This window comes from Miniopterus schreibersii (assembly GCF_964146895.1).
Source record: "Miniopterus schreibersii genome assembly, chromosome: 13".
Classification (NCBI taxonomy): domain Eukaryota; kingdom Metazoa; phylum Chordata; class Mammalia; order Chiroptera; family Miniopteridae; genus Miniopterus; species Miniopterus schreibersii.
In genome coordinates, this window is record NC_138113.1 from 10,325,063 (window position 1) to 10,338,072 (window position 13,010).

The 13,010-nt window shown below is 52.4% G+C and overlaps 1 protein-coding gene across 1 annotated transcript in view; it reads right to left on the bottom strand.

Annotated features, from left to right (window-relative positions):
• The window catches only part of DNMT3A (DNA methyltransferase 3 alpha), a 99,328-nt gene that overhangs the window by 39,445 nt on the left and 46,873 nt on the right, over positions 1 to 13,010 (bottom strand). Inside the window, exons 4-6 of the mRNA XM_081156552.1 lie at positions 7,421 to 7,688; positions 1,286 to 1,329; positions 691 to 837 (exon numbers count right to left, since the gene is read on the bottom strand). Of these exons, the coding sequence (XP_081012678.1) occupies positions 691 to 837; positions 1,286 to 1,329; positions 7,421 to 7,688 (459 nt within the window). The remainder of the gene's footprint in view (positions 1 to 690; positions 838 to 1,285; positions 1,330 to 7,420; positions 7,689 to 13,010) is intronic.

Sequence of the window (13,010 nt, forward strand, 5' to 3'; positions counted from 1 at the left end):
TCCACTGCTGCCCTTAAATCCACTTCAAATCATTCCTCTGCATAGAAACCTTCAAAGGCAGCCCAGTGTACTCAGAATTAAACCAGTTTTTTGGCTGGCACCTACGAGGCCCTGTATGACTGGGCCTCCTGCTAGCTCCCAGCCTCATCTGGCCCCACTTTCTCCCTTGCTCATTTCACTCTGGGCATATTGGTCTTTCATTTGGGCAAGCAAGTCAGGGCCTTGCTTGTGCTGTTTCCTCTGCCTAGAACATTCTCTCCCACCCTGCTCCTCACAGAACCACCTCTTCCATTTCTTTAGGCCTCAAATGTCATTTCCTCCAAGAAGCCTCTCCTGATCACCCCACCCAGAGCAGGCCTCTGTTAACCTCTATTTCAGCCCCTGCTTATTTTTTTCCTGTCCATCTCCCCCATCAGAATGTCAACTCCATGAAGACAGGAATTATATATGCACGGAGCCTAGTACACTGCCTGATACTTGGTAAGTGTTCAATAAACATTTGTTGAAAGAACAAAGGAACCAGTCACTGCCTAGGGATTAAGCAGTTCCCTGAAAGTACAAGAGGTTAACCTGCAGGGGAAACTGAGCCTCAGCCAGGACCCGACAACAGCCTCAGGGAGTGGCTGAAGCTAACTTCTGGTTTTCCAATACTGTGGGACTGGTTGGGGCCCAGGACAGAAGGCACCTCACCTCCCTTTTCCAGCGTGCCAGCCACTCGTCCCGCTTGCGCTTGCTGATGTAGTAAGGGTCCCCCGCCTGGAAGGTGAGCCGCGGCATGGGCCGCTGGCGGAGGCTGGACTCCCAGCCCAAGCCACCCCGGAGCCGGCCCCGGGAGCCCTAGGACAGAGAGACAACAGAGAGATAGACTGGCATTAAGATGGGCACTGACAGCCCCACTGCAGGGTTTGTTCCTCGTGGAGGGGAAACTGAGGAGGCACTCACCTCGAACAGAACATAGAGGCTCTAGCTCCTGGCCAGAGATGTCAACCCTGCGAGTGCTAGGCAAGCCCCATGTGGGCTGGAGATTGAGGGACTGGGGTGTGGGGACACACGGACATAAACCAGGAGGGGAGGTTCTTGGTCTCAGAAAGGGACTAGATGACTGCCTGGGGGACTTCCAACCTCCACACCCACTTCCTCTCCTCCTCACAGAGGGATGTGTAAAGAAGGGGACAGGGGCCACCTCAGGCTCCCCTCACACACACTCGCCAAAGTTGGTCAGAGCAGTGGCCTTCTTCTAGAATCAGGATCCACAGAGCCCCTGGGGGTTGAGGAAAACACTTGCCTCCATTTTCATAGATTCGATGTTGGTCTCCTTCTGTTCTTTGCCTGTGGAGAGGGAAGAACAAAGGGACTGTCGGCAGAGTTACAGGAGTGGCTCAGAGGCCCCACCTTGCATCTGGGGTGCCTGTCATGGAGACAGGAGTCCTCCAACTACTTAGTTGTTCATGTGTCAAACCTGATGGCCCATCATGTGCCCAGCACCATGCTGACCTTGAGGACTCAGAGCATGACCAGGCCAGAGAAGGGACTGGGGCAGGGTTGGAGGCCCAAATCCAGACAACAAAAGCCAGGGCTGTAGTTTCTGGCCCACTGACTCTGTCCTAGGCACACAGAAGGAGTCATCTAAAAGTAGCCCCACTCAGTTCCTCCCAGTCAACAGAGCTCTCTTCCCAGAGGAGGGGGCCAGACTGCACAGTCTCCCCTAGCCCTGGAATGGAACATTTGCTTCTATGCGTGGGGCCCTGGGTGGGAGAGTGGTGGGGTACAGAGCCACTGGAGCAAGACTCCAGTGAATCAAATTCATTTCTATGAGACTCAGTTTCCTCATCTGGAAAATAAAGATGCTGGAGATAATTTCTAAGGTCCTCTTGCAGTCTTCAACATCATGGTTCTATTATTAATATCTGCCTCTGTACCCCATTCCCCTCCCCATTCTCAGGTTCCTAAGCCCAGCCTTTCTTCTAGAAGACTTGGATTCCAACTGTCTCAATGATATCTCTGTAACCTCTCCTAGCCTGTTCCTCGCTGAATTAAGGTAGCTAACCCTTCTAAAATCTTTAGGCTATTGGGAACATTAAATGCCTAGAGCAGGGCTTGGCATACAGTAAGGCTCAATAAAAGTTAAGTTTGGTTCCCCTTCCCTGAGGCAGCAGTTCCCGGCTCCTCTTCGCTGCAACTCAACTGGAGCCTGACTCCAGCTTCTGGAAGGGAAGGTTCCACTGCGGGCAGAAGTCCCAGCAGGGCTGTCCTTGGGAGAGCCTTCTCCTCAACCTTCCTGCGCCCGGCCCCAAGCAGGAGGGCAGCCACATGCCTTCAAAGTACCCCAGCCCTCCTACCCTGGTCCTCTCAGGGTCCTCACCTCCCAGATGCCAGGCCCCAGGCCCAGCACAACCCGCAGAGGGCGGGCCCTGGCCGTGGGGCTGGGTCATTGCGCCTTTCTGAGCTTCCTACCGGAGGTCAGGGGGAGTGCGCCCTCCTCCTACTTGAGCCCCAGAACTCCTTTCTCTGAAGCCAAGAGTATTGAGTGTGGACCCAAAGGCAGGAAGGTCATTAAGGCTGGTTCATGGTAGCTGGGGGGAGGGCAGCGGCGAAGGGGGACACAAAGAGCCAAAAACGGAAAAAACAGCCCCTATTTCATCTCCCGGCTCAGAAGCGGAAACCAGCCGGGGCACTGCAGGCTGCTGAATGCGCAGCCCCCGAGAGGCTGCCTCTTTCCCTCCCGCTCACCGGAGAAGACCTGGGCGGCTCGGCTGCGCCGGCCGGGCACTGCCAGCACCTGCAGGGGCGGGGGCGGGGGCGCCCTGCAGGCGTGGCCACCCGGGACTACGCGTGGGCGTGTCGCCCCAGCACGGACTAGCTGGCTGCGGAGGGGCGGAGGCGCCCGGGGCCAGAGGGAGGAAGCACGTAGGCCCGCCGCCGTCGCGGGGGCGTGGGTGCGCGCATGTACTCGCTGACGCTTTGCACACGACTGGCCGGTTAAAGTTCGTCTCACCGGACTTTTGTCTCTTTCAACTTGTTTCCTTTAGCCCTTCTCGCCTCACCATTGCCCGCTCCCCAACATTTCCTCCGGTGTCAGGGGCTGGGCTCCCTATCCTGCCAGCCGGAGCCCCGCTCCCCCGCCCCCCTCCCCGCGTCCTCTCCAACCCGCGCACTCCGCTCCATGAGGCTTGGCGCTGTCAGAAGGGCGCCCTCAGATCTGACTGCACCCTCAGGACCTCAGGGGTTTCCTACCAGGGACCCTCCGTGCCATCTGATCTATGGGAAATCATTATTCATTCAAGTGAAGGAAAATCAGCCGCTGAAAGAAAGGAACCATAAGGACGATGGAGTAATCCTCCAGCCCCTAGATTTTGCCGATGGGGAAACTGAGGCCTGGACAGCTCACTGTATACTGCACCACCTTCCCCGATGTTCCCCCTCTCGTAATCCCTGGCCCATACTTCCCCAAACAGAATTACTTTTCCTTATGTAGTTTCTAATCGCCGCCTTTCTGGAATTTTCTCCCAGATGGACTCTGCGCATGCCCAGTTAAGTGATATCGCACACACTTGAGCAAGCAAAACAACAAACTAGGCTGCCTCAGAATCTTGCACTTGTCCGGAGTCAAGGAGGGTCAGCTGCTCTCTCAACACTCCCCAGCAGTCCATCTGTTCCTGGCCTCGACCCAGGGTCACAGGCTGGGCCAGGTGGCTGCGTGCCTTCCAGGGTGGCCCTGGCAGGCTTGGGCATGACCCTAGGGCATCTCAGGTCCTAGAGGCAGCTGGAGGCCAGGGTGCTTCTAACACTTACCTGTTAGTCTAGGACTATACTCAGCAGGGGGCCACCCAAAATTCTCTTTAAAATGAACCTAAATCTCAGTGACAGAGCTGAGGCCAGGCTTGCCCCAGAGGACACTCACCAGCCCAACACTGAGCGCTCATTCTGAGAGAGGAGCTCTGTGCTGACCCTAATCTGGTCCTTTATTAGTTGTATAATCTTGGGTAGGTAACTGAACTCTCTAAATCCTCAATCTCCCCATCTGAAAAATGGGGATAATCAGGCCGGGTGGCTCAGCTGGTTGGAGCGTCATCTGGTGCACCAAAAGGTGGGGGGTTCTAATCCTGATCAGGGCACATACCCGAGGTTGCAATTCAATCCCTGGTCAGGGTGCATATGGAAGGCAACTGATTGATGTTTCTCTCTTACATTGATGTTTCTCTCTCTCCCTTCCTCTCTCTCTAAAATCAATTTAAAAAACAAAACATCCTCAGGTGAGGATTTTTAAAAAGGTGGAATAAAACAGTCTTCCTTAAATGATAACAAAAATTAAAGAATACATGAAGAGCAGGACTTCTCAAACTTTAATTTGCATTGAAATCATGAGGCTCTCTTTAATGCAGATTCTGATTCAGTAGGTCTAGGGTGTAGACTGGGAGTCTGCATTCCTAACTTCTCAGGTGATGCTGGGTGATGGGTGGACCACTTGGAGGAGTGAGGCTATAACACACGCAACACATTCAGTAAAAGAAAGCCACTCTAGCATCGTTACCGTCAGCATCATGACAGCATCAGTGCTGGGAGGTCAGGAGCCTCCGTAAGGCCACCACCTGCCTGTCCAGGTGGCTCCTGTCCTGATTACTCATCATCTCCCCTGTTCCTCCTTGTTTCTCCTGGCTGTTCCCTCAGTGCACACAGGAGGGTACCCAGGCCACAGGAACTCTGCCTTAGAGCCCTCCATTTCTCCTGTATAGGACCTAATGAGAGGCAGATGGGGTCCCCTGAAAAGAGACCTAGAATGAAATGAACTGAAAGGAGACCACAGCCCAGTCCCTTCCTCCCTGGGGCCTTAGTCTCCTTCCTCCTCAGAACCAAGCAGCTGAGTATGTATTCTATGTGGCTGATGCTGGCATGGTGGCCACTGCCCACCCCTCTGGGTAACCCCTCACCAGTCTCTGCATCAGACATTTCACAGTAGCCTCCAGGGATCCCACCAGCTCTAACCCCGCCAGCATCTCCACTGCCTGGACTGCTGCAGCCACACAGGAGTGCTCTGAGGCCAAATTTTGGAGACCAAGGAAACTTGGAGCATTTTTGCCCACCATGCTCAGCACTAAGGTTCTGAGAAAGATCCACCTACTGCAGGAGTCACCCTTGAGCCATCTCCCCCCTTTCCTCTCACATCCCTGGCACTTGTCCACCTCCATCCATCTCTGCTGCCACCTCCCTCTTCAGAGCGACACCCCTCCCCCCTGTTTGCAGCAGCTCCTAAGCCCTCATCCTGCCTCCCAGCCGCTTTGTTCATTCCATTCCACGATCCAGATGGCAAACTGATCTTTCCAAATGTAAAGCACATTATGTCAGCCCCTGGAAGGGTGGCCTCAAAGGCTGCCCTGGCCCTGTCTGCTCTCCCCTCATCTCACGCCCTTCTCCCTTGCTCTCTTCACTCCAGCCTTGTGGGTTTCCGTCAGGTCCCTCAGTGCCCTGCTCCTGCCCACCTGGGAGCCCTTATACCTGTTCTCACTCCCTCCCTGCACCACCCCTCACCTGGTGTAACAGCCCAGGCCATCTGGGTTGCTCTGTTATAGTCCCTCCTAGAACCATGTATATTTTCCCCTAGGGAACTCATCTCTGTGTATAATCACACCCTTTTCAATGCAGATTTCTCATTAGTGACTCTCTCCAACAAGACTGTGAGGTCGTTAAGGGCAAGAACCAGACTTTTGTTCAAGAGGATTTTCCCAGATCCTGGCACAGACCAAAGGGGTATTTAATAAATACCCGTTGACTGACTGAAGGAGCTCCTGAGAACAAGCAGAAATGGAGACAGGAAAATCCCAAACCGAAAGCAAACCCTTAAGGTGAAAAGCAGCCTTGGAGCTATGGTTCCATTCAGCCAGTCAGAAAGGGCTGCCTGGGCCCTGGGCAGCAGCTGGGCTCCAGTGGTGGTGGGGTCGCAGGAACCTGAGAGTGAGCCAAGATCTGCCCCTGGGACCAGCATACTTGGTGGGAAAGGCTGACAGGCTCTGTTCTTGCACAGCTGGCCTTTTTTAACAGGAGGATGATAGCTCCTCCCTTTCCTCCTCTGTTTTACTCCACTCAGGCCCCTTGACCACTCTCACCAAGTGCCAGGACACGTCCCAGGAGAGGCTAGGAGCCCTGGCCAGGTCAGGGCCAGGCCTCCCAAGCCACACTGCAAAATAGAGGGGACAGCGGAAAGGCAGAGACTAGGACAGACTAAATCCTGGACCTGCCACTTATGGGTTTGGGGTCCCTGAGCAAGTCACTTCATCTCGCTAAGCCTCAATTTTTCCACCTTAAAATAGGGATAATAATTCCTCTTGAAGAAGACTGGAGGAGTAAAACAATGAACACAGAGTACCTCAGAAAACGCTTTGCACGTAGCAGGAACATCACAGATATCAGTTGAGTAACAGACGCATGAAAGATATCTTTTAGTAAATCTGGAGATCTCTTTTTTGGAGATGCTCTCAACCCTGCATGAATATTAGGTTTGGATCCGAGCAAAATGAGTTATGCCAATTAATCAACTTACTCATTCCATCATACACACTTGGAAGGAAGAACTTTTGAAACTGAAATGCACATATGCGAAACGACCAGCAGGGCCCTGGGAGGGTCAAATGTGGTAATGATGAGAAGCGCCTAGTAAACTGTGAAACCTGGTACAAACACTAGTGTGCTCATTGCTAACATGCTTACAGCTCAGTTGGCCCTGAAATCGCTGGCTTAACCTGAAAGGGAAAAGTGGGCAACTTGCCAAGACTCCAGGGCTAGGCCAAGAAATCCCCAGAGGAAGAAGAGGCCTGGGCTGGGTTGTGTACCAGCTACTTGCCCCTCCCCACCCAGTCTGCCACAACCGGAGTTTAGTCCAGTTATCCAAACTGTGGTGGGCTCGGGACATCTGCTCTGGGGAAGGCTCACTGGGCTTTTAACGCCCACAAGGGCATTACTGCCCTGGAGCACCCAGCCCAGGGGCTACGAACACAGCGATCCCTAAGAGCTGCAGGTCTTATGGGATCGCAAGCAGGCCAGGTGGGGGCTGAGGGAAACAGGTGCACAGCCAGTCTGATGGGGGGGGACCTATGGGAGGATGGGGTCCGCCATCACCCCAGTCGGGCAACCATTGGCATTCTGCAAACCCACTGTTGCCAGGTCTGGCTTTTAAATTTTTTCACAATAAGCCAAAACTCTAGATTTTTATGTGAAATGTCTTGATTTTAAAATATTGACAACTAATTTTTTTTAATGTTTAAAATATTACGTGGGCTGCATCCAGCTAGTAGCCTCCAGGGCACAACCTGGGCAAGGAGACCTTCAGCTACCATGCCCAGCCCACGCTTCCAGGGACCCACTAGGCCCCAAGTCTCCAGCCCTCAGGAGAGCCCAAAAGAGGCTGCCCCTTGAGCCAGGGACTCACCTTCTGCAGCGGCTCCTCGGCCATCCTTGGGGGTGCAGCAGCCATTCTCCACAGCTCGGGAGGCTTCAGGTGGGGTCTCAGCCGCACCCTCTCCCTCTGCTGGGGCACCACCCTTCTGTCCCCCAGCAGGGCTCCCCTCCTCTGGCTGGGGCTCACTCCGCTTCTCCAAGTCCCCATTGGGTAACAGCTCTGAGGGGCCTGAGTCCTGGGCCATGGACAAGGACTTAGAGGTCACCGCAGGGTCCTTGGGTGTGTCACTGCTCTCCACCTGGAAAGATGAAGAAACACAGGAGAGAGTTAGACCTGTGGTCTAGCCTCCTTTGGATCACTCACCCCTCTGAAATTCTGGTGATTATAAATTCTCTGTCCAGATAATTTTGTTCACATAAACGTTCATGCAATTTTGCATGACGTTCATACACTCACAATCTTGCTCTCAGTTTCAAGGGGTTCATGGGTTTGACCCCCTGAAGTCAAGGGGTCTGTGGACTCCAGCTTAAGAAATGGGAGGAGTCCAGCCACTTTTGCCAGCCTGGTTCCAAAGCCCAAGTTGCACCCCCCACACATACCCTCACTGAGGTGGCACAGGGCTCCCCAGTCTTTTGCAGCCCCCATTAAAAACAAATGCTCCTTGGGGTATCCCTACTTCTAACCAGGACCCTTCCTGAGACCAGCCTGGGCTGATCTTACTTCTGTGATAGACCCTCCCAGCTTTCTTCTTGGTCTCTAAACCCAGTGAGGAGCTTCCAGAGTGGGAGGGTCAAAGGGGGTTCCCAATGAAGCATTCCTCTGAGCCCCAAAGCCCAGCACATTCTTTCCCTCAGCTTTGGCCCCCATGGGTTCTCCCAGGTGCTTAGACCCCAGGAGAACCAAGCCCCCAGCAAGCAATATGCAGTCTGTACAGTGCACCCTCCCAAGCACGTGGTCCCAGGTACCCCTCCAAGAGTCCCCAAGAGTCTAAGAATTGAACTTGCTACAAGAATCACATCAAGAGTAATCATAACTGTCCTGTTTAAAAATATGTTTTTATTGATTTTAGAGAGAAAGGAAGAGAGAGAAAGAAACAACGATGAGAGAGAAACATTGATCGGCTGCCTCCTGCATGACCCCCTACTGGGGATCGAGCCCACAACCTTGGCATGTGTCCTGATCGGGAATCAAACAGGTGACCTCTTGGATCATGGGTCGATGCTCAACCACTGACCCACACTGGCCGGGCCATAAATGTCCCTTTTAAATGGCACTGCTTGGTGAGTAAAACTCATCCATTACACCTTTAGAGCCACTCAACCTCCCTGGGAGGCTCTAAGAGAATTTTGTGATTTGCTTGAGGTCACACACTTTGTGAGGACAGAATGAGAGCATGGTGTGAGGACAGAGCAAGCACAGGAGAGCCTGGAGAGCACTCTGTTCTTGGTCATCTGGGGGCAAGTAGGCCTGGATATCTCAGAAGGAACGGAGGTATCCTTGGGGCCGAAGAGGCAAGTGTCCCCTGTGCTCAGCGCTCTGTCATGCCCTCGGCTACCAGGATGCCCTCTGTGACCCTGCCTGCTGGTGGCTTCATCTGCAGAATGTCTGCCCTGAGAAGGCCAGGTGGTATGGGCTCAGCAAACACACTGCTGGCCTGCGACCTCAGGTAAGGTACCGCCCAAGAGGGGCCTCAGTTTCCCCACCTGTATCATGAGATGCCTAGGCTAGACCAGCGATTTTCAACCAGTGTGCCCCAAGAATTTTTAAAACATGCACCACCTAACTATTTAGGGGCATTGACTTCTTTTCCCTTACATTGTCAAATAAAAAGGACAACAGACAACACAACAATAGCCATTAGGTGTGAAGGAATCAAAATTATATCTATTTTGGGGGCCAATGGGAGGAAAAGGGGGACATCTGTAATACTTGCAACAATAAAGATAAATTTTAAAAAGATTAAATCCTAAAAAAAATTACATATTTTTTGTCAGATCAGCAAAAGATACATTTTTTTCGGTGTGCCACAGAATTTTAGGAATTAGTTCATGTGTGCTAGGAGATAAAAAAGGTTGAAAATCGCTGGGCTAGACCAATGGAGGTATTTACCTTCTTTTTAGGTCTTTATTTATAAAAGTCAGACACATGTTACAAAAATTCAAACCATACAAAAACGAATAGCATTAAAATAAAACTCCCATCCCTACCTTCAAAATCAGCCTCCCTACACGTAAACCATTACTAACAGTTTGGTAAGTATCTTTCCTAGACTTGTTTTTCATATGCACCTACCACCATGTGTCAGGTACATGTTTATACATATGTATTCACACACTGGTCCAGAATTGTTTTTTTCTAAAAGAATATCACACTTCCCATACTGTTCTGCAGCTTGCTCTGCACTTAACATGCAGAGTGGGCACCTCTCCATCCCTGTGCACACGGATCTGTCTTGTTCTACGTCACGGCTGCTCAGCACTCTACTGAGTGGATGCCCAAGTTATTCCCTCAGTTCCCTCATGGTGGGCCTTTGGGCTGATTTGCTTTTTGCTATAGCGAACCCTTGCACTTAGAGCTCTGTGCACCTGCGGATTTCTACAGGCCCGAGTCCCAGAAGTAGACTGGCTGGGGGGAGGGCCTGCCCATCTAAACGTAAGTAGAAACGGCCAACCCTCCAAAGAGCTGTACCACTCAAGTGCACCCTGAAAGCCTGAGAGAGACCTCGTTTCCCCAGGCCTGCCCTGCAAGCCCTGCAATCTCCAAGGCGGCTTCTGCTTTAAGGATCTATGACCTCCACTCTAAGCCTGCTACTATTTGGTGAGAAACCCCCAGAGGTGGCAAATAGAGACAAGGGCATTGGAGAAAACATAAAAATAAAAATAAAAACCAGAACTAAACCAGAGTCCTCCTTGGGACGAGGCTGCAGGCACATGGCGCAGCATGAGCGCGAGCAGAGGGAACTCCAGGCCCCTTGCCAAGCTGCTCTCCTGGCTGTGTGGCAGCCTGGGACAGGCCTGCTTCCAGGAAGAGAGCTCCCATGGAAAGCTGCAAATGTGTGCAGTCCTCAGCAGTGGGGGCGGGAGGCTGCAGCAAGAGGAAGAGGAGGCCTCCAGCGGAAGGGGAAGCGGAAGCGAGAATTCTTCCACCAGGCCTGGGCACTGAGGGCCAAGGCCAGCAGAGCCAGGAAGTCAGACACAGGAATGCGAGTCGAGCAAGAGGCCCTGTCTCTCCCCTCAGCTGCCATCCCCACATGTCGGGACCCACACACTCTGTCCGGGACTCAGACGGTCTTTCCCATCTCCCAGCTCAAAGCAACAGGGCTCCCTGGCCTAGAAGGCCCCGCCCTGGGGTAAATCCTCTCACCTCCAAGGCTCCCTCATGTGTGTGAGCAAGCCAGCTGGCCTGGGCAGCCTGGAGAGTGGGGCAAGCCTGGGCGCCCACAGCCGCCCCAGAGCCTCCAGCGCGGCACTCGCAGGGAGGTGGGTGTGGGGTTCCTGCTGGCCCACTTGGGCTGAGAAGTTTAGGTCACAACCAGTTCCTTACCATGGCAGTGTTCTCCTTTACTCGAGCCACTTGCTGCCCTACAGACACCTCAAGTTGGAGCCATCTCCTGGGGGCCCTCAGAATTTGTTGACTGATGCTTTCCTTCCTGGCAAGACCCCTCCACCCTGGGACAACTGCCTCCTGCTTCTCGGTTGCCTACTACCCAATCCTTGGGCTTCTCCTGTGAAGGCAGTGGTTGTATATGCGGGGGGAGGGGTGCAATTTTGCCCCAGAGGGCATCTGGCAATGTGTCTGAGACATTTTCAGTGGTCACACTAGGGTGGGGTGGACTGCTGGCTTCTTGTGGGTAGGGGCCAGGGGTACTGCTAAGCACTCCAAGATACAGGACAGTGCGCACAACAAAGAATTATTTATTCAGCCCAAAAGGTCAATGTCAAAATGTGCTGTTGTTGAAAACCCTGGCTGAAGGTAGGGGCACTGACCAGGGGCTGCATTTTTTCTAAGGACTATTTTTAAAAAAAAAAACAGTTTTATCCTGGCTGGACTGGCTCAGTTGGTTGAGTTTTATGCACTGAAAGGTTGCAGGTTCAATTCCCAGTCAGGGCACATACCTGGGTTGTGGGTTTGATCCCCAGTGAGGGAGTGTACAGAGGGCAACTGATTGATGTATCTCTCTCACATCGAAGTTTCTCTCTCTCTCTCTCTCTCAGCATGTCCTCTGGTGAGGATTTAAAATAAAACAACAACTTTAAAAAAGCTTTTAAAACAACATTGTGGTAAAATATACATAACCTGAAATTTACCATTTTCACCATTTTCAAGTATAAATTGTTGACCAACCATCATGACCATCCATCTTCAGAGCTTTTCATCAACCCAAACAGAAACTTTGAACCCATTAAACAACTTCCCATTCCCCCTGCCCCAGACCCCGGTAACCACTATTTTACTTTCCATCTTCTAAGGAACATTTTAAAGTCGCCTGCATGTCTGTCTCTCATACACACAAACCTGGATCTGTGCTAGGCCCTGGTCTTTGGAGACCTCAGCCTCACCCCCACCCTCAGCTCCCAACAGCAGAGTTGGCAGGCTGCTGGTTTCCGCTGGGCCCCAGGAGTGGGTTAAAGTCCACTCCAGTGTTCCCTCTGTCCCCCAGCCCACTGCTTGTCTCGTTTGTTTACAGAGTACTCTCACATCCTCTCATTATAGCCCTCCTCACACTGTTTACCTAATTGTTTACTGTGTCTCTCTCCTAGACTGTGAGCATTGCCTCATTTATCTTTTCATTTCTCTCCCTTCTGACCAGTACTAAGCACAGAACCCAGCATAAATATGCTTATACGATTAATAAATTTAATTATCACAATTATCCTGATGGGTAGTGTTACCCACACTTTCCCAAGGACGAAGGCTCCAAGGCTCACCTCAGGTCACACACCTTCTAAGTGGTAAAGCTTCCAGAATGACCCAGGTACAGGAGAGGCATTTGAAAGCCAGCTCCTGCTCTGGGTTGAGTCTCCGGAAAAGCCCAACCTCAAATCCCAAAGGTTCCAAGGAGGAAAGGAGGCTTTGATGGACCTAAGCAGGGCCTGGGGAAGGCTGGGGGAAGGCTGCCGGCTGTTTCCCTGGCAGCAGCCACTGCAAGGAAAAGCCAGCGGCCAAACAAGGCAAAGCAAGTAGGAGCCTTCTGCAGTATACCTGTCCAGGCCAAAGCCAATTCCTCAGCACTGCCCCCCAGGCTTGTCCTCTCTATTTGCTGGAAGTCTAGTCTGAAACCCAGAACTCCCACCCCTCCCTCACAGGTAAGGCCTTGTCTCCCAAGGTAGACAGAGTGTGAAGGCTCCACAAAGGGTAGTGATTTTTGAGAGGCCCTTTACTATAGTTATAATATTTACACATAAAAAATTAAAGCCTGGCAAATAAGACGTAAGGGAAACAATACAAGGGAAATGGGACCCAGGCATCTATGGGTGCAGGAGCCCATTCACCTGGGCCCAGGTGTGGAGGGGCCTCAGGCCCAAAGCCCCTGGAGATAGAAGCCTGTCTGTCTCTCACACACACAAACCTGGGAGGGATCTGTGCTAGGCCCTGTGGCTGTGGCTGTGGCTGAAAGGGG